Source organism: Rhinopithecus bieti, unplaced genomic scaffold (genome assembly GCF_001698545.2).
Source record: "Rhinopithecus bieti isolate Rb0 unplaced genomic scaffold, ASM169854v2 scaffold_20098, whole genome shotgun sequence".
In the NCBI taxonomy this organism is placed as follows: Eukaryota; Metazoa; Chordata; class Mammalia; order Primates; family Cercopithecidae; genus Rhinopithecus; species Rhinopithecus bieti.
This window is the reverse complement of record NW_016810571.1, coordinates 790,389-811,564: the sequence shown is the minus strand read 5'-3', so window position 1 is coordinate 811,564 and position 21,176 is coordinate 790,389. Positions and strand designations below refer to the sequence as shown.

Genomic DNA, 21,176 nt, shown 5'->3' with positions numbered 1-21,176 from the left:
ACTCAAGCTGTGCCAGCTCACAGCAGGGCATGCTTGCCCTATCAATCAGTGAGAGCCTGGCCGGGCTAGTGTCAGTGGTCAGGGAAATGCAAGTCTTCTGGTGGTTCTGGGTAACAGTGGAGACAATAGATTCGCTCTGTTGCTTCCATACTGAGAGTGAGGATCACTTTGCCCTTGAAGGTTTTGAGAAATGGCACATGGAGCTGGTTTCTTTTGTCCTCTTTGTGGGATTTACAGACGCAGATTAGTGCTTGACAAATGGAGAGCTTTTTCCAAGTCGAATCTAGTACTTATTGTATACTCTCCCTACCCGGGAGAATGTGAAAAGCGCTTTAAAAACTCAAGTGACAAGGGAGCGATCAACCAGCGACTTGCTTAACACTAGTGGTGACCTTCAGGTGCCAACCGGGCGCGCATTCGAGATTGACAGCCACGTCCCCGCAGGTTTATTAAAGCCAGAACAGATGCCAAGCTCAGGGATAATAAATCTATTTTAATAACATTACTTTTGACAACGATTTGTACATGTATTTAAAGATAACTTTCAACCCCCACCCTTACCCCAGACTCCCATTACAAATTGAGGCGTGAACTGCCCTTGCCAGGAAGTGAGCAAAGCTGTAACATCAAAAGTCTGCACATCCCACTCTCAGAGGAGGGTGACTTTACACTGTGTTGGGAAAAATAACTAAGCATTTAAATTTTTCATTGTACACCTGTACATTGGTTTAGATTGAATGGCTCAAATTAAACAAATATAGAGAGATTTCATATATACAAATATTATATCATGTATAGGTATATTATATCTATTTTAAAAGGATAAAATTTTAAACTTTGACTTTGCATGCATGGCCCAAATCTTTTCTCACTCCCCTAATCCCCAAGTGTGAAGAGGCTCCCCGGTGCCCTCCCGGCCCTCGTCCCCATGACCGGATGGGACTTCATGAGAAGGGATGAGCGGCTGACGCTGGTGAGCAAAGCAGGCCACACCGCAGGCCGAGCCCGTGAGCCGGTGTCTCCGTGGCGGTTTCACTTTTCCTCCACATGCTTTGGGTAACATAATTATTGCTATTCAGTTTGAACCTCCAGAAAGAGGAGGCAGGCTCCAGGACCCCACAGACTAGCGAGCTGGGTGCCTTTAGGTACCTAGAGGAGTAAAATTACTCTCATATAGCCAATATATTTGGGGACATGGAGGCCACCTTTGGGGCCTCCAGACACCGTCAGGCTTGTTTTATAGATTCAGAAGTAGAAAATGATATAGGAGCTTTCAGTCACACAGTGGAAAAAAGAAAACTGTTTGTTAGGAAGTGAAACAAATTTTGTTTTCAGTCATTTACTTCGCAGCCCACTGATGGGGCAGCCTGAAAGGTTTTCCAGTGGCACACCCTCCCCGAGTGGCTGGCAAAGGTCAGTGCCCCAGGACTGCTAGAATCCTGGACCTGGTCTAGTTGTGGGTGACAGGGGCCCTGCTGTCCTGCTTCCTTTCTGTGCCCATTAAACTGCTCCTGCAAGACCTGCCATGAGCCGTCCGAGGAAAAGGTAGCAGCCCTCGGGTCTAACCAGGCAAAGTGAGCCTCTCCCGCACCACTCCGACCCTGCAAAGGACATTCCTGACCAGCCTTGGATGGAGAGGGGGGTGTTGCTTGGCATGGAGGCTGAAAGTGGATCAAAAGAGGCACAAAGTCAAAAGGCAAAGGTCAAACAAAAGGCCGAAGTCACCACCCGAAAGGAACAAACAAAATCTGCACCACCAGCATCACCACACGGACTGGAGATCACAATTTTCTGCCAAACTCCAACCTCGTGTTGGCAGTGGCAGGAAAGAGCCGGCAGAGAACACTTGGCAAGCTCACGGACGCTGCTCCTGGCGGCGTTCCTAGGGCCTGTGATGTATGTACACGCGAGGCAGGATGGGCGGTGCCATGTCAGAGGGCGGTGCTCTCAGACTCCTCCTCCGAGTCCCTCTTGTCAGTCACTGAGTGTCGCCGCATGTGCTCCAGGGGACTCAGGCGGAGCGTCGACCCGAGCTCTATGTGGATCGAGGGAATATCAAAGTGGACAAGATCTGGAAGGTGGCAGAGAGAAAAGCAGTTGAAAGGGGGCCTCCCGGCAAATGAGAACCTAGTTGCAGGCAAACAGTGTCAAGCCTTAGGAAGCAGGGGTGGTGGTATTCTAGGGATAGATCATTTGGAGATTGGTTTAAGCATTTTGTTGCACAATCAGGTTGTGGTCATGCCTGCTTTGCTTCCACCTCGTAAGTTGGCAGAACCAAAGCACCCAGGGTGTGCCACCGTGGTTCAGACAGGAAGGCCAGCACAGCGCTTCCCTGCCAAGCCACAGGGTCCTTTATTCTTGATAAGAAGGATGCTGAGTAAGTCTCAGTGACATCTTTTTGGGGATGTATATCAGACTGCATTTCATTCCCCAGAATCTGCAGGGACAGGACGTGAGACAGTGGAAAAGTACCCCTTTCTCCTCTCAAGTCTATGAGTGAATCGGGGAATCCTGAACCAGTGTCCTCACTCTAAGAAATGGCTGCGTTTTGGATGGCTGACATGGGCGGAGTAGAAGGTCTCCCTCAGGACCCTGGTCGTCATTGGTGCCAACTGTCCCTGACTGCAGGAAAACCCCCACCTCTGGTGACATCCTTATTAGGAGCATTAAAAGGTCATTTTTTTCCCGGCAAGATGAACAGGAGAAATGTACTCAACAGCTCAGTGTCTGGACATCTGTGAGTCGGCAAAGACGACAGAAGTCCTTAGACTGGCAGCTGAGTAGACACAAAGTCTGTTTGCCACAGCATGTTAAAAATGGCCTTGCTGCTGCAGCCGCCACCCTGGGGGGCGCACTGATAAGGCTGTGCTTGCTGACTCTTCCGGGATGTGCTACATCAGAGAGCCAGAGAGCCAGAGAACCACAGATCCCCTGGGTTCTTTACTCTAGTCATGCTGTCCCCCTCCTTTGCCTGCTTAGTTTTCTTTTTTTTTTTTTTTCTTTTTTGAGATGGAGTTTTGCTTTTGTCACACAGGCTGGAGTGCAATGGCACAATCTCAGCTCACTACAACCTCTGCCTCCTGAGTTCAAGCAATTCTCCTGCCTCAGCCTCCCGAGTAGCTGGGATTACAGGCGCCCACCACCATGCTCGGCCTTTTTTTTTTTTTTTGTATTTTTAGTAGAGACTGAGTTTCACCATGTTGGCCAGACTGATCTCAAACTCCTGACCTCAGGTGATTCACCCGCCTCAGTCTCCGAAAGTGTTGGGATTACAGGCGTGAACCACCACGCCCAGCCTGCCTGCTTAGTTTCTGGCCCTCACTTAGCTTTGCGAGGCTGGGAGCAGCACTTCAGGAGGCAGAGGAAGGGAACAAATGTTCAGACTGAGGAATACCATACTAAGTGTACAGACATACATTTGGACACTGTCCTGAAAGACATCATACAAACATGGAAGCTCTGGGACAAAGGTCTTCCCTGAGCCCCACCCCCCAGGCAGCCCTCATGTCCTTCCAGTCTTCGTTTTGCTGCCTGATGGAGAAGCACAGATTTAGGGAGTGGGGCTGGAGGAACAGCCAGTGCCACTTATTCCTCTGAAGCAGGTGGCCTCAGGCCCACCTCTGCCTTTCCCCGGCTGCTTGGGTCATGTCTCTGCACAGGTGTGAGGCTGAGTGGCCCGGGGCCCACCTCGCTGTGCAGGGTTCGCTATCAGGTAAGAACACAAGCTCTCCCGCTTAGATTCAAAAATCCCAAATGTGTCAGGCAGGAAGAGCGTGAGCTTGGACAAGTTTCCTACCTTCCCTGTGCCTCAGCAGTCAAATGGGAATAATACAGGGCGGTGATGAGTTTAGATGGGCCCAGAACAAGCACTTGTGTGAGCTGTCATACCTTTATCCTTGTTGATGTCTTAAAGAGACTCCCAAGGGAGAAGAGTCACTATGCAAGGGAATGGGATTCAGGGGAAGAAGCCCTCATCAGCATTCCTGGGAAAAGGGACACTGGCTGCTTGTTTCCAGGACACTCTGGAAGCACCTGCCACGAGAACTGTCTGTTAGCACTAGACACCCTGGTGTCTCTCGGTAGTCTCTGCAGGACCATGGGCCAAATCGGGGGGAAGACCTGGTTTACTCTGGCCACCCCTACTTACTGAGGCAAATACACCAAAGTCCTGGCTTCCTTCATGCCCTTCCCTCAGTTATGCTTTGAGCATTTACTTTTTATAGGAGGAGGAGACCAAACAGATACTGATATAAATACTCCCCCAAATTGTATTGAGTTGGATAGAAAGGATCTGTCTGGCCATATCCACTTGGGATGAGGGAGAAGGGGAGCAGGATGAGCTCTGATACGGATTCTTCAGGATTTGCCAGCAGTCTCAGCCTGGAGGAAGCCAGACGTTAGGATCTAAGTCTGGAAGGGGAGATCTGCTGGTGTGAACTCAGGGCCACAGAAAATGGGGTCCAAGCCTTGGTGTGGACCATGTGCTGGGCTGCAGCAGGTATGCCCTCCCCTCAGGACACCTTCCTAAACAAAGGTGAGCAGGTGCATGTCCCCCAGGGTGCTGGGCACAGGCGTCTCCAGCACAAACGTCTCATAGGAAGAACAGATGTGTTACCGCTCCACGGTCTAAACCTGAGGGAGAGCGGAGGAGGAGCTGCAGATGTGATTCTAGTGAGAGAGAAGGTGCGGAAAAGGGGTTGGCTGGGTTCTCCCCCAGCTCCTCCTAATGAAAAGAAAGAAAAAGAGGCTGGGGTCCCCCAAAGCCAAATAAGCTCATGGTCAGCTCATCCTTGCTGAGGCCAGGGAAGGCTGGAGAGTGAAGCTGCCATGCGGATGGTCTGAGCCACATGCAGAGAGGAGGAGCGGAGGGGAGGAGCGGGCAGCTGGCCTGGCTAGCTAGCGGGGTGGAGGGGCGAGGCCGGGGCCAGCTTACCCTGAAAATCCCCCTCACACGTATCCAAAACTGCGCCATTCATGTCACACAGCTGCAAGAACACAATGATAGGATTCGGAGAAAGGAATCAACATGACAAAACATGAACGTCACACACACACGCGCGCGCGCGCACACACACACACACACACACACGCACACACAAAGCTATGCCAATATCACAGTCCCAGGCAGGCCACACCAAACCATGACGGATTCTACACTGGCTGAGACCTGAACGTACAGGACAAAACAGTCTGCTGCCAAAAGGACATTAAAACAGGGGCCGCATAGGGCGAGGGACATTATGAATCCTGAAGGTCAGGAGTTCTTCAACCTGCGAGATGGAACGTGAACCACTCCGCTTCTCAGAGCCCTCAAGGCACTGTCCTCCCGGGCCTTCCGTTACCCACTTTTGTTCCCCAATTTCTTCTCTCCTTCTGCTCTTTTCTGCTTCTCCATTGATATCTTCTGTTCATTCTTTTTGTTTGTTTTTTTTTTTTTTTTTGGAGACAGAGTCTCTCTCTGTCGCCAGGCTGGAGTGCAGTGGCGTGATCTCGGGTCAGTGCAACCTCCACCTCCCAGGTTCAAGCGATTCTCCTGCCTCAGCCTGCCAAATAGCTGGGACTACAGGCACGTGCCACCACGCCTAATTCTCCAAGGCCACCCCAATCTCTGGGATTGCAGGCGTGAGCCACCGCGCCCAGCCATCTTCTGCTTATTCTATTGCTTATGTATTGACGCTACCATGTGTCCCTTCCCTGGGGTGGCTGGAAGAGTCAGCAGATGTGACACATTGGGAGGAGTGGCCCTGGAGACCTGGTGACCTTCAGCTCCTCTACAGCTGTGACCTTCCCTGAGGGCAGCAAGCATGTGCCCGCCCATCATGGGCTCCTTCAGGAGACAACACCTCAGCACCAAGACCCACCAAGATGGGAGGGGTGCTCACTGCATTTTCCAGGGAGAAATTTGCTGAATTTTTAATAAGCCTCAGGGTAGATGACAGCAGCTGCACCTTCAACATTAATTACATCCAACAATAAAGAAGCCAAATCACCAGATGGCTCTTCCTTGTAATATTTAAATCTGACCCATCACACAGTTGCAAATTGGACTAGCCTTTTTTTTTTGAGATGGAGTCTGGCTCTGTCACCCAAGCTGGAGTGCAGTGGCCGGATCTCAGCTCACTGCAAGCTCCGCCTCCCAGGTTCACGCCATTCTCCTGCCTCAGCCTCCCGAGTAGCTGGGACTACAGGCCCCCGCCACCTCGCCCGGCTGGACTAGCCTTTTCAAAGGCAGCATGGAGCTGAACCCCACAGGGTCACTGCTTCCGTCTAAACACGGAAGAAATAAATCACTCTTCTGGAGAAGGACGTGGAGGGAAAAGTACGTGATCCGTGAAAAGTCCCAGGGCACCCTAGGACAGCACTGTTCTCTGAAATGAGTGAGTGGGTGTGTGGTGTGTGGTGTGTGTGTGTGTGTTCCAACCCAAGCTGCCTCACCTTCTGCTACTTGGGACAACACTAGGCACACATATGCTCCAGCTCACCGCCATGCTACTGCACTTTACTAAGTGGGTTGGCTCTAGCCCAAAACACAGCTCAACCCCTGTGCCTGTCTCCCTGAACAAGGAAAATGCTCAAATGACTTTCAGCAGCCACCATAAATATGCCCCTGACTTTATAATCTTATGTGGTTGAAGTGTCTGGGGAGATGTTCCAAATACGTCTCGTTCCTTCCAGCCAATGAATGGTTTTGGCTAAATGTGGTGTGTGTTTGTGATTTTGTGCTTACAGATTTTTCTGGGGGAAGAGAGTTATCTTTGTTTCTAAATTTAAATCCAAACTAAATTAAGTCGTTGTGGGTTCGTCCAATTAGCTCCTCAGGGAATTGGCCGGGGAGGGGAGCCTGGGGGAGGGAACAGAGCCATGCAGGTTTTCTGAAATTCACCCTTCTCTAAATATCTATCTAGAAGTGTATTTTTCTAGCAAGGTTTACTTTACTAATAGTGAAAAACATCTTTGGTTCTTAGCCCATTCTCCAGATAAGCATTTATACCTGGAGCTTGGGCTCTATCCAGGGAACACCTGAGTTTTGATGCCGTTTTGTGATCATAACCAGCTTCCAGCCTTTCCTGAGGCCCCACTCCAAATGACTCAGTGTCTTCAACCCCCGATGTTAAGAGCAAAAACAGAACTCTAGGCTGGTGGGCTTAGACTGAGAGAGATCCCATAAGAAGCCCCTGTTTGGGACACGTGGATTCCAGGGTTGCTGTCCATTGGTGGGCTTCTAAGGAGATCTCAGGAGCTACCCCTGGTGCCAGCCCAGTCATCTCAAAGCACGCAGGAATTTGTTCCCTGGCAGTGACACTAGCAATCCCTCCTCTAGGTACATTTCACTAAAGTTCATTAAAAAAAGGTGAGGGAGCCTGTGGCTTGGTTACCTGTAGACATGCTTTCCCCGGGCGACATGCCATCTAGCACGGGGGGCTCCGTGGACTGTGGACTACAGGCCGAGAGGTTTACTGTGGGAGGTTGAGGAGGCGGCAGAGTAGGTCTCTGTCGGGGCTTAGGAGTGGGCCGCGATTTGCTCAAAGTGCTTGTAAAGACAGAAGGAGAGGCCAGGGGAGGAGCTGCAGCTGGGGAGAGCTGGCCCGAGGCCAAGGAGTACCCCTGAGGGTAGCTCAGTCCATAGGGCGACGGGGTGCTGGGCGGGGTGGGGGATAGGCTGACTGGGGACGGCTGGCCAGCAGACTGGTCTGCCACAGCCCCCGGCTGGCCAAAGGGGACCTTGGGTGGAATTGGTGCCAGCTTCTTTGAAACTGAAAGAGAAAACACAACAACAAAACACAAAGTTGTTAAATGAAGCCACTGTGGGGCCTGTTCACACACCCTTCAGCGTTCAAAGCTGTCCCCACCTCCTGCCCCTCGCCACCCACCCACACCTCTCTGCCCTGCCCCCTGGCCTCTCGCCACATTGAGAGCACCCAATACAAGTTTTAAAAATTAACCTAGAATTGCAAGTTTTCCTATCTTCCCATCTGTTAACTAATTTCTCCTCCTCTTTTCTGGATTTCTGCCCTGATCTACACATGCACACCCAGCCAAACTACAGAACAAATTTCCCATCCACAGGAGTGGGCTGCCTTCCCAGTGGTGAGACGTATCGCTGCTACACTCAGAGCAAGAGTGAGTCAGTGGGGCAGGGTCCAGCAGAGGATGACTCCAGTTCAATTTGCTGTAATGGACAGTGGAGCCCTGACCCAGGGGCAGGTCCTTGGGATGGAAAATTGACTTTTGGCTGAACCTGTCCAGTGGTTTCTGGCTCCCCTAACAATGATAGGTGAGCAAATCCTCCAGCCACACAACCCCTGTTCCTCCATTACTTTATATGCTGTGCCTCAATCCTGCATCCTTGCTGCTGAGGCTTTCTTCTCATTCTTGTTCTTTTCTTTCAAGAATTATACCCTCCGGTCTGTGGATTGACTGCGTTTTTCGTTGTGTGTTTTTTTTTTTGGAGACGGAGTTTTGTTCTTGTTGCCACAGGCTGGAATGCAACGGCATGATCTCCACTCACCACAACCTCCGCCTCCCGGGTTCAAGCAATTCTCCTGCCTCAGCCTCCCGAGTAGCTGGGAATACAGGTGCCCGCCACCACACCCATCTAATTTTGTGTTTTTAGTAGACACAGGGTTTCTCCATGTTGGTCAGGTTGGTCTTGAACTGCCAACCTCAGGTGATCTGCCCGCCTCAGCCTCCCAAAAGTGCTGGGATTACAGACATGAGCTACTGCGCCGGGCCAATCGATTGCATTTTTCAAAGCACATCACTGCCCTGACCCCCTTTGCCTTACTTTCATTTCCCTTTTCCCAATCACCCTATAGGATGACAAATCCATTATACCTTTAATTGAAAATGAATTGGTAAAGACAACAAATTCAAACGTCCAGGAGATACTTGAAGGGCAAATATCTTTGGGACAGTGATCACTAACCTGTTAGGCTTAAGTGAGGACTGGCTGTGTGCGGGTCTGATTCCTTTTTTATTGAGACGGAGTCTCGCTCTGTCACCCAGGCTGGAGTGCAGTGGCGCAATCTCGGCTCACTGCAAGCTCCGCCTCCTGGGTTCACGCCATTCTCCTGCCTCAGCCTCCTGAGTAACTGGGACTACAGGCGCCCGCCACCACGCTCGGCTAATTTTTTTTATTTTTAGTAGAGACAGGGTTTCACTGTGTTAGCCATAGCCAGGATGGTCTCGATCTCCTTATCTCATGATCTACCCGCCTCGGTCTCCCAAAGTGCTGGGATTATAGGCGTGAGCCATGGCGCCCGGCCGTGTGTGGGTCTGATTCTAGAAGAAATTACCTTGTAAGTCCTAAGGGAGAGGTCAGAATCTCTTCCTTCTCCCCACCCCACCCCCATGCCCTCCAGGGAACAAAGTCTGTTAGGAGGATACCTCATGTATTCTCTGGGTGTGTCAGTCTGCAGTGTGGATAGAAGGACATGCCCTTCAGAACCCTACCAACGTGGGCTCAAATTTCTATGCTGCCACTTACCCGCTATATTCCCTGGGTCAACTTATTCAAACATCTTCTATGCACTTGGAGGAAAAAGATTTTTCTCTGCAGCAGTGTAATAATTAAATGAGATCATGAATGTCAAGTACCACATCATCATGACATAACAAAACCACTTAACTTTCCAATTTCACTTTTCAACTCTACTTCCTGAGTATAGGGGAAGTGTTTCCAGCAGCTGCTACTGCAGCTCATGGCAGCCATGTGGTCATGGGTGACAGACACAGGGGTACCCCTGGATGAGAAGCAGGTGGAGACCCTAGGTATCGATGCTCGCACATGCCTTCTCACGAAGGACCTGGGAGACAGAGGATGCATCACTGTGTCTGTGATGACTTTCACCACTTCCGGTGGCGACAGGAATAGGATGTGAAATTGTAGGCACGCTGTCAAAAGACTGAGGTGTGAAAAAAAATTTTTTTTAAAAAAACACCTGCTAAGTATGCCATCTGTGGGCATGATGGGGAGTAGAGAAGAAATGTATACCTTTCAAAAGATGGGTCCGAGCTATTGAAGGTCACTTAGGAAAAGGGACCTGAGTCGCTCTAGGCTACACTGCATGCATAGGTCCAGTGTGCTGCACAAACGAAAAGGATAAACCTGTCACTGGCATTAGGAGGTTGGTTGGCTGCTACAGGAGCCCTGGCTCTCCCACTGGATAAGACAATGACTTAGCCATCACCCCTGTATTGTAGTGCTGCAGGGAAAGTTAAAAGGCTTTTTTTTTTTTTTTGGAGATAGAGTTTTGCTTTGCTGCCCAGGCTAGAAGGCAGTGGCACAGTCTTGGCTCACTGCAACCTCCGCCTCCCAGGTTCAAGCAATTCTTGTGCCTCAGCCTCCTGAGCAGCTGGGATTACAGTTGCCTGCCACCACGCTCAGTTGACTTTTTTATGTTTTAGTAGAGACGGGTTTCACCATGTTGTCCAGGCTGGTCTCAAACTCCTGAGCTCAGGCAATCTGCCCGTCTCAGCCTCCCAAAATGCTAGGATTACAGGCATGAGCGACTGCGTCCAGCCAATTAAAGGACTCTAAAACAAAGACGTGCCCAGCTGGGTGCGGTGGCTCACACCTATAATCCCAGCACTTTGGGAGACCGAGGTGGGCGGATCACCTGGGGTCAAGAGTTCGAGACCAGCCTGACCAACATGGTGAAACCACATATCCACTAAAAATACAAAAATTAGCCAGGTGTGGTGGCAGGCGCCTGTAATTCCAGCTACTCGGGAGGCTGAGGGAGGAGAATCGCTTGAACCCAGGAGGCGGAGGTTGCAGTGAGCTGAGATCGGGCCATTGCACTCCAGCCTGGGGGACAAGAGCAAGACTCTGTCTCAAAAAAAAAAAAAAAAAAAAAAAAAAAAAAAAAAAAAAAAAAAAAAAGACATGCCCAAGAATATGGTATCTAGACCAAGGAGAAACCACTGGTGCTGGAGAAATGCTCTGAAATGCTGAAATCTCGTGCCGCCACTTTGGCCCAACTCCTATCCAACCTTCACCATGTCGTTTCTGCTGGGCCACCCGTCCTAACTCCTGAGTCTAGAAAGCATGCTCCCAGGTATCCTCACTGCACCCTGAGTGGCTCCCAGCACAGTGCCAACACCTTTGCCTTCGCATTGTCTTTCTCTCTGGAAAGCACAGAGCTCTGTACATAGCAGGACTTAACACATTTGTGTAGAATGCAGAAGGAATGAGTAGAGATCGAATAAGATCCACGGGCTTGAGGGCAGACAAAGAGAATGAAACTGCCCCTGCAGATGGGAACGAAGGGGGCTGGAAAAAGGCCTGTCATGAAGGCACGTGTGGATGAGCTAAACCCGGCCCTATTCGACAAATCCGGGAGTTAAAAGCCGCTTCCAGAAGTGCGAGTGGTCTGAATTTAGAACACACACGATGATGTATTATTTCAGACAAGTGAAAGACTTTGCAAAGAGATGACACAGGTAAGAACGAACCAAAAAGGTTCAGATTCGTCCACTCAGTACAGCTCCCCACTTACGAAATGTCACACGGAGCAGACCTTTAGCTTGTGGAAGCGATTCTCTAAAGAGATAATAACTGGTCAGTGTGGGCATTCTCAGGCCTTCCAGAGCAGAAGTATTCAGGGTTGAGACTCAGGTACTATAGAAGCTATCCTGACTCCCTCCCCTCACCTTGTATGAGTGATCTAGGGGTAGGCAGCTGTGCAAGGCTGCCTTGGGGGAAAGGAGGGTCCTATAGATGACCCTATACAGCTTTTCAAATGACAGAGGTAGGGCCTAGCAGGTCTCTGGAAAACACACACCATTGTGGACAACGAATTTGGCCCTGGTGACATCATTGGATGTATGGGAAGCACTGTCCTCTATATGCCCCTAATGAGCCCACCTGTCCAATGAGTGAACTGAGGAATAATAGAGAAAGGATCCCTTTTAACTTCCAAAGCTCTAATGCCCAGATGGGAATGAGTCACTAAACCACGCAGTTTTTCAATATCCAAGTTAATAGAGGAAAAGGAGTCTTCAGGGAATGCCACAGCCACCTCCGGCCTGAGACCAAGGAGAAGGGAAGCAGGGCCATACCTTTCCGGAGGGTGTGAGGACTCTGGTCTGCAGGCGGCTGGCTGGGGCTGGGGCTGGTGCCTGGCTGAGCTCCTGGTTGAGCCCCTGGTTGAGTCCCTGCACAGGCTGTCCCCTGGCTGGAGCCTGGACTTCCTTTCTGTGCAGACCCTGGAGAAAGTTCCTTGCTTTTTGTTGTGCTGAAATGAAAGCATATGAGACAAAAGAGAAGCCCTGAACTCAGTGAGCTGCAGCACCAGCCTTGCCGATGGCCACCCTGTGTGTGCTTCTGGGCCCTGTGCCAAGTATGTCCCAGCTCTGGTGTCTCGACCCCTTCCTAAAGCCTTCACAGGTGCCCCATGGGGTGACTGTCCTTTCTGGAGCTCTGACGGCCTGGGTTCCACCCCCATCTCTGTGGCACTTGGCACTCACTGCCAACGCCCTTTTCATGCCTCTGCCCTCCTCTATTCAAGGAGATCATGAGCAACGTGAGGGCAGGGGCCTGAGCGCCTCCACTGTATCCTGCCATCAACCCAGGAATTCTAGAACATTCTCAAACTGGGACACCAAAGTGGTTTTCCTACTATAGCCAAGAGGACTTCTTAGGGCCACTGTGCCCAACGAGTGCTGATGACATGGACTCCTGCTGCCAAGCTTGTGACCCACTTCTCCAGCTATTGGCCCTGAGCCTCTAGCCACCCCACAAGACAGGAGGTATTCTAGGACTCATCCTCAAACTCAATACCCATTCCAGCAGAGGCTAGGGTGGACAGCGATCCAGGCCATGCCCTTAAATGGAAGCCAGTTCGAGTCCCAGTCCCAAGGCTTCAAGAGAGGTGAAGGTCGATGGCAGTGAGGGCTCTGGTCTCTGACCCCTGGAATTGACAACGAGGCACCCTAGGCCACCAGGTCCTAAAAAGGATTCATCGTTACTGTAAGGCTGTTCCTCAGCCGCCTTCTCCTAAGGATGAAACGTGTATTAGAAGACACCTCACTCCATACCACAGACCAGGGATTTGCCCTCCTGACACGCTGATGGTAGATATGACTAATTGATCTCCATACTTTCCCCACAGTGTTCTCAATCCTTTCCAAGAAAATACTCCTGGTGGCCTTTAGTGAATCAGGGGAGATGCCCCAGTGTTGGGAGCTACCTGTCATCCTTGCCAGAACCTACCTAGATTCTGATGCCCATAGGTAGGGCGTGAAGAGTCTGGGAACCGAAATCCTTTGCAATGGCTGTTTCTATCCCACAAAAGCAGGCGCAACCTGGGCCAGGTACGGTGGCTCACGCCTGTAATCCCAGCACTTTGAGCACTTTGGGAGGCCGAGGCAGGCGGGTCATCTGAGGTCAGGAGTTTGAGACCAGCCTGGCCAACATGGCGAAACCCCGTCTCCACTAAAAATACAAAAATTAGCCAGGTGTGGTGACACGTGCCTGTAATCCTAGCCACTCGGGAGGCTGAGGCAGGAGGATGGCTTGAACCCGGGAGATGGAGGTTGCAGTGAGCTGAGATTGCGCCACTGTACTCCAGCCTGGGCAACAGAGTGAGACCCTGTCAAAAAAAAAAAAAAAAAAAAAAAAGGTGGGCACAGCCTGTTTCTTTCCTAAACTGATCTAGAAACTCCAAGTGTTAATTTGGAGAAAATTCCAATAGGAACAGAGCATTCTTGTCCACTGAGGTGAGAAAGACTGGGAGCAGGGAGCTGGGCCGGAGAAGCCCACAGCGTCAAAACACAGATCGTCTTCCTCATGCAAATAAATAAAGGAAAGATCCCATTCAATATGGAGGCACATTCTCTCCCACTTGGGATGAGTCTTACACACTAAACCTAGTTCCCCAAGGGGCAAAAACCATTTTATTCAGAGGAACCAAAAGAGCAATAATTCCTTTCTCTATTCTGTTAATGAAAAACAGAAACAGAAAACCCTTCCCTCACTCAGGCTGGACAAGGACCTCAGGCTCCAGGTTACCAGGCATCAATGCCAAATATCTACCTACCCTTCCATCCATCTCTGCCACTATCAAGAGGAAGGCCAATCAACCAACCTAAAATATCTCATAACCAGCAAACCAAAAAATTGCTTCTTATGAGTGGGTAGACTCTTCTTCCTTCCTTTGCACACACATCTATCCAAGGATCTAGGAATGAGCTCTTCCTTCTGTTCCCTGCCACCGGACACACTTTTTTTTTTTTTTTTTGGATACAGAGTCTCACTCACCTGGCTGGAGTGCAGTGGCGCAATCTCGGCTCATTGCAACCTCCACTTGTCAGGTTCAAGTTATTCTCCTCCTCAGCCTCCCGAGTAGCTGGGATTACAGATGCAAGCCACCACACTCAGCTAATTTTTGTATTTTTAGTCGAGGTGGGGTTTCACCATGTTGGCCAGGATGGCCTCGATCTCCTGACCTTGGAATCCACCTGCCTCGGCCACCCAAAGTGCTGGGATTACAGGCGTGAGCTACCACGCTTGGCCCGAACACACTTGCTCCAGCACAGAAACAACTATTGACCTACTTAGTCTTGTCCTCTCTCTCCAGCAGAGGCGTAGCTGACCCAATGGGGAGAGGTGGGATGTAAGGTGGGTATTAGGGATACTACATGACCAAGGCACGCTTAAGGCACGTTTGAGGGCAAGTTAGCGTTGAAGAAGCATGACTCAGCCCGTGAGCTTGGTGCCAAGAAGCAGGAAGGAGAATTTTGGGGTTAGCATTCATGCTAAGCAGTTGGGCAGGAAGTGGAGGCAGAGTCTGGCTGGACAGAGCCAGGGAAAGAACTCCAGGGTCTGGAGTAGGGAGTGGGAGGGTGGGAACCAGTTAGAGGGAAGGAAGGACCTGCCATCCTCAGGCCAGAAAGAGAATCTGGTCACTCAAGGGAACATCATCTGGGTTGCAAACATCCAGGAAACAGACAGCACAACAAACCAAAACAACACAAACAGAACAATGGACCACCTGTTTGTACTGGGAGAAATCCATGCAGGGAGAGAAGAAAAAGTGGTATAAAACAGCAACAAAAAAAAAGAACACTAACATCCAAAGAAAAGTTACAAAATTGGTCAGCCCAAGCAAAGACATTTGGCCACAAAGCAATGTGAGTGACCTTTAAAATAATCTAAACCAGAGGGTGCCTTTCCCTGCCCACAAGTGACTCTGCAAGGCCACCCATCGAGAATGTTCCTGGAATGCCTTCAGAGCCTGGGGGAATCCATCTTCAAGGAGCACTTTTTAGAAATATTATTTATATGCCAAATACCATATGGCACTGAGTCCCCTTTCTAAGATGGGAAACTAGGATGGAGTCGATGAGTGTCCAAAAAGGAAACCGTCCCAGTCCATCTCCTGCCTGTGTGTCTGTGTCCTCCTGGTCGGCCTCACCTGGCCCACCACTCTCAGGCTCTGCTTCCCCAATGAACTCGCTGTGCCTGCTTCTGCATCTCTCAGGTCCATCTGTGGCCTCGCAAGTACACAACCAGGACCGAGCATCCTCTGATTTGAAGTCATCAACAGCAACTCAGCATATGCAGGGTCAGGTGCCCCCTCCTATGCTCTAAGACTATTTATCCCCCTGTCCCTTTGTCATTTCCTGGTTTCACAGTGAAAATACTCTTTTTTTTTTTGACACAGAGTCTTGCTCTTTTGCCCAGGCTGGAGTGCAATGGTGCCATCTCGGCTCACTGCAACCTCCGCCTCCTGGGTTCAAGTGATTCTCCTGCCTCAGCCTCCTGAGTAGCTGGGACTATAGACATACGCCACCACACCCAGCTAATTTTTGTATTTTTAGTAGGGATGGGGTTTTACCATGTTGGCCAGGCTAGTCTCGAACTCCTGACCTCAGGTGATCCGCCCACCTCGGCCTCCCAAAGTGCTGGGATTACAGGTGGGAGCCACCCTGCCCAGCTGTGAAAATATTTTTTACCCATTAAACAAAATGAACCAAAAGTAAAAAGCCTGGAAGCCTCTGATGTAGGGGATTGGTGTGGGTGTGGGTGTGTGTTTGTGTACTGGTGGTGATGGTGTGTGAGGATGTGTGTCTATGTGTATGCATGTGTGTTTGGAGAAAGATTTGAGTTAGAAGATTCAGCTTCCCAAAGTCTCCAAAACTTTTCTGGCAGTGGTCATGGAAGAATGCCATGTCCTCTAAAAGGAGACACAGTGGCATCTGATTTCATGTTGCTTTTCCGGTGTTCTAAATTGCTGTTTGAGAAAATATGATAGAGACAAACAGCAAAGTTGTTTCAAAGTGGGTGCAATTCTCACTTCCAGAATCTGCCTCCCCCATCATGCCCTTTTCGAGGAAGGGCCAGGTACTGTCTCCTCCCCTGCCACCTGGGGATGCATAACCAAGTGCTGTCATTATTTGTCAGGGCCTGTTTGCTCACTGGAACGTGAACTTTTTAAGGGCAGCAATCATGTCTTTTTATCTTTGAAAAGAGAAAGTTCTCAGTTAATGTTCATCAAGCTAGCCATGGAATGCTTTCCTGCCTTTTTCCTTCCCCTAAAATAATGGCAATTCAAGCATGTGGCAAGCTGCGAAGCTCATCAGGCCCAGTATGACCGCCACCTCCATTCCTTCCCTGACTTGCACCCATTTTAGCAGCACAAAAAGAAAAAAAATATTGGCTGCTATGACTATAAAGAGGCGGAGGAGAAACACAGAAATTGTAAACTTCGAAATAGGATACAGCAGTACCCCTTGCCCATGGTTTTACAGTTTCAGTTACCTGTGGTCAACTGTGGCCCAAAAATTGGTGCATACAGTTCAATAAAATATTTTCAGGCTGGGCATGGTGGCTCACGCTTGTAATCGCAGTACTTTGGGAGGCGAAGGCAATGGATCACTTAAAGTCAGGAGTTCGAGACCACACTAGCCAGCATAGTGAAACCCCATCGCTACTAAAAATACAAAAATTAGCCAGGCATGGTGGCACATGCCTGTAATTCCAGCTACTCGGGAGGCTGAGGCAGGAGAATCACTTGAACCTGGGAGGCAGAGGTTGCAGTGAGTCGAGATTGCGCCACTGCACTCCAGCCTGGGTGACCAACCGAGACTCTATCTCAAAAAAAAAAAAAAAAAAAAAAAAAAATTGAGAGACACCACATTCACATAATTTTATTACAGCATATGCTTATAATTCTTCTATTTTATTACTAGTTATTGCTCATGTCTTACTGTGCCTAATGTATAAATTAAACGTTATCATAGGTATGTGTGCATAAGAAAAAATAACAGTATGTATAGGGTTCGGGACTATCAGTTGTTTCAGACATGCGCTGGGGGTCTTGGCACGTATCCCCCACGAATATAGGGGACCAATGTAACGTCAAAGACAGAGGAAGGGGTAAACAGAGAGTTGGGGAACCTAAGACTCCTCACCCCATCTTCGCAAGCTGCCACCTTCTGCTTGCTTGCGATGTTATGCTGGGGAAGCCTGGACTTCGTGTGATAATCCAGGCAGCCGTGGATGACTTACTTGGTACCAGCGCGATGCAGAAGCCAAACGTGAATGCTTAGAAATGGGGGCGGGGGCGCGGGAAACGACAAAATCCAAGAGGCCTCCAGCGCGGCAAACCCAGACATCCCCTGCACCGCACGCTAGCCCGCCCGGACGGCAGTGATCGGCGCTTACCTGGTGCGCTCGGGCCCAGGCTGGAGGCCCAGGCCGGATGGAGACAGCGCGGGGGCCGCGGGGCTGTCCAGGGGCTGCTCCGGCAGCGGCGAAGGCAGGGGCGCGGCCAGCTCGGCAGGCGGGGCGGGAGGCTGCATGGAGGGCGGGGCGCAGGACGCTTTCCTACCGGCCGAGGAGCCTCTTCGGGCCACCCAGTTTGTGTCCATGACTCTCACGCCCATGCTGGCGAGGGACACAAAGACACCGCTTACCCACGCATGACAGATGACAGGTGACAGGCTCCCTCCCCCACATTCAAGCAGGTCCGCGTTGGGAGAAGAGCAGCGCAGCTTTAGCACCCCGGGGGCCCGGGAAGCGATGCATTGGGGGCTGTGCTCCCAGCGCCCTGGCTGCTCCCGGAGGCCAAGACACAGCCCTGGGCAGCCCGGGCCTGGCAAGAGCGGCCCCCTCACTAAGGCAAGGAGCAGGGCACAGCCGGCAGCGCTGGCGACCACAAGCTGTGCTTCAACCCTCTGCCAAAGCCAGCTTAGGATGATGGCCCGGCAAGCTCCCTGGGTGTAAACTGCCAGCCTTCCTCACAGCGGTATGTGGCCTAACTGGGGGGCAGGGACACTCCTCCCAAGTGCAAGACGAGGTGGGAGGGGCAGCGAAGGGGGGAGCGTGGAACTGACAGCAGGAGACATCTAAATATGCATCCTTCTTTTTGTAACTTGGAGTCTAGCCCCAGCTCCACCACTGCTGGGACCCTGGCCAGGTCACACGTCTGCAGGCCACTCCCGCTTGTCTACACAGCAGGGAAGGGGCTGCTTGTGCCCATGGTCCCTCTGGGCTCTGATTCTATTTTAATGATGGGCACACAGCTTCGAATCAGTCGGCCAAGCAACCAGACGCGGCGCATTCACCCTCTGGTGGAACTCACTACGATGCATAGGTGGCTCAGTTGAAGAGACTGAGCATGGCCTCATAGCTACCAGAGGATACCATACCTTTGGATTTTCCTAAGGCTGCAGGGACAGAAACATACAGATATTAGTTTCAAAAAATCTAGGCCTTCCTTTGGACATAAAGGTTGTCTTTCTGCAAGGGGTCTCTCTCCACGGTCCAGGGTCTTGGGGTGGGATTTGATTGTGCTATAAAACTAATACAATTTAGTTGGTCTCTCTGAAGTTGGTCTCTCCTATTTGTGTAAGTGCAAGTCATAGCCTACCATGCACACAGGTAAAGAGAGCAGTTGAAGAGTTGATATCGGTGTGGCATGGGGAAGAAAGAGGCAGAAGGGAGAAAGAAATGGGTAAAAGTATTCATCTGCTCACTTTTTTTTTTTTTTTAATTTTACTTATTTATGGCCGGGTGTGGTGGCTCACGCCTGTAATCTCAGCACTTTGGGAGGCCAAGGCGGGTGGATCGTGAGGTCAGGAGATTGAGACCATTCTGGCTAACATGGTGAAACCCCATCTCTACTAAAAATACAAAAAATTAGCCTGGCGTGGTGGCGGGCGCCTGTAGTCCCAGCTATTCAGGAGGCTGAGGCAGAAGAATGGTGTGAACCCAGGAGGCGGAGCTTGCAATGAATCGAGATCGCACCACTGCACTCCAGCCTGGGCAACTGAATGAGACTCCATCTCAAAAAAAAATTTATTTATTTATTTATTTGAGAGAGTTTCTCTCTTGTCACCCAGGCTGGAGTACAGTGGCGCAATCTCCACTCACTGCAACCTCTGCCTCCTGGGTTCAAGCGATTCTCCTGCCTCAGTCTCCCCAGTAGCTGGGATTACAGGCACCCGCCACCACGCCCAGCTAATTTTTGTATTTTTAGTGGAGATGGGGTTTCACCATCTTGGCCAGGCTGGTCTCGAACTCCTGACCTCAGGTGATCCACTCGCCTCGGCGTCCCAAAGTGCTGGGATTACAGGCGTGATCCACCACGCCTGGCCTTATCCACTCACTTCTAAGTTACACAGACTAGAAGGTGGTTAGGTCCCTTTCCTCTGGTCTAGGAGGTGCTGCTGCTGTCCTCCTCAGCCAAGGTTTCATTGACTAAGGTAAGGGCTCACATTTCTAGCATTAAGGGAGAGACAGACATTCATTCAGGGAGAAAACATACACTCCCAACGAGCATTTGTCTCTATCACGTATCTGCACAGAAGGATAGGTGTATGAGGGCTATGATGTGCTCACTCTCACCTCCTCCCTGCCAAATGGTCACCTACACTAGTCAGAAGCAAAAAACTATTACACCATGAAGTCCTGCTCACCTAGAAAGGTCATATTTACCTTGTAGAGGTGCAACAAGATTTAATAACAGCAGAAGTTCAAGTAAGGAGATCTGGTTGTAGCAGGTAGGATGGTGGGATTTAGGTGCTTTACGGAAATATGGGGAGTGATGCTGAAACCAAACACACAGTGGGATGGGGATGGCTTCCTGATCCCCTTCCTTTCTAGGACCACCTTCTCATGTCTAGTACCATTGCTGTTATTTCTCATCTCTGCTGGATGGCTTCAAGGAGGCACCAGGGATGGAGGGAAAGGGGAGGGATGTCCCTTTCCTGAACCTGATAGTTTCCAAAGTCATCTGGGGTCTGAGAAACTTCTACCAATAAACAAACACTTCCTATAGGATATCCAGAAATGCTTTTGGAGGCCACTTGAAACTCTGGGACAGAGTCTGGTTGCATCCCCTGGTATTTAAAGCAGGCTGCCGAGGATCAGCGAACTGTGGTCTGCAGGCTTCATTCCTCTTGGGGAACGGAACTGATACCACTTAGTTGCAATGGCTGGTGAGGATTGCAGGCAAGTGAGACATTTCACACGGTGACCAGCACAAGGAGCCCTAAAAATGTAAGTCCTACCCCATCTTCTCTTCCTTGCCCCTTTCTCTTCTACTTGAAAGAAGTTTTCCCACCTGGTGAGAAGGTCTGGGTCAGAGTTGGTGGGGGGTACCTTCTATTTCCCCAACAGTACCTTCTAGCATCAGGATTCTCAGACATCAGCCTCCTTGGTGATCTTCTGGTTTACCAAGGGGAGGTGTCAGGTGGGCATGGGGTAGGTACTGGGCGAGACTTGCTAAATAACACTGGCAAAACTTCAGCAGCTGAGAAATATGAGTTCAACATGCTACTTCTCCTCTTGCAAAGAGGCTATGCCATGTGCAATCACGACTTTCCCAGCTGAAATGACTTTATCATAAGAGGGAGCATCAGATGTTCACTGTGAATTCACATCAAATGTTCACTGACATTTTCAGACAGCAATATAAATCTTTACACAGTAAATCAATCACAAAGGTAGCAGCAACGCTCTTGGAAGCCTAAAAGTGCATTTACCTTCCAAAGCAAGATGGTATACGTAAATGTTCAAATGTCTACATAAAACTCAACCTGAAGACAGAAATAATAAAACTGCTCAGTGTGCTGCCAAGAAGGAGAATCTACTCACAGGTGGGGGATTCAACCAAAAGGTTGTATCAGCAATTCACAAGCTTCTGTTCATTGTCTTATTTCATAAA

The 21,176-nt window shown here is 50.2% G+C and overlaps 1 protein-coding gene across 6 annotated transcripts in view; it reads right to left on the bottom strand.

Moving 5' to 3' along the window:
• Window positions 1–472: 472 nt before the first annotated feature.
• The window catches only part of ARHGAP44 (Rho GTPase activating protein 44), a 214,158-nt gene continuing 193,454 nt past the window's right edge, over window positions 473–21,176 (bottom strand). For 2 of the 6 annotated variants that reach the window (XM_017892365.1, XM_017892367.1), the window contains 5 exons: window positions 17,672–17,893; window positions 12,064–12,239; window positions 7,377–7,754; window positions 4,934–4,985; window positions 473–2,071 (listed from right to left, as the gene is read on the bottom strand). In XM_017892365.1, the coding sequence (XP_017747854.1) occupies window positions 4,978–4,985; window positions 7,377–7,754; window positions 12,064–12,239; window positions 17,672–17,893 (784 nt within the window). In that variant the 3' untranslated portion in view covers window positions 473–2,071; window positions 4,934–4,977. Of the gene's footprint in view, window positions 2,072–3,016; window positions 4,033–4,933; window positions 4,986–7,376; window positions 7,755–12,063; window positions 12,240–17,671; window positions 17,894–18,657; window positions 18,676–21,176 lie in introns of those variants that run through there. The other 4 variants (XM_017892363.1, XM_017892364.1, XM_017892361.1 and 1 more) reach the window with 4 other exon arrangements.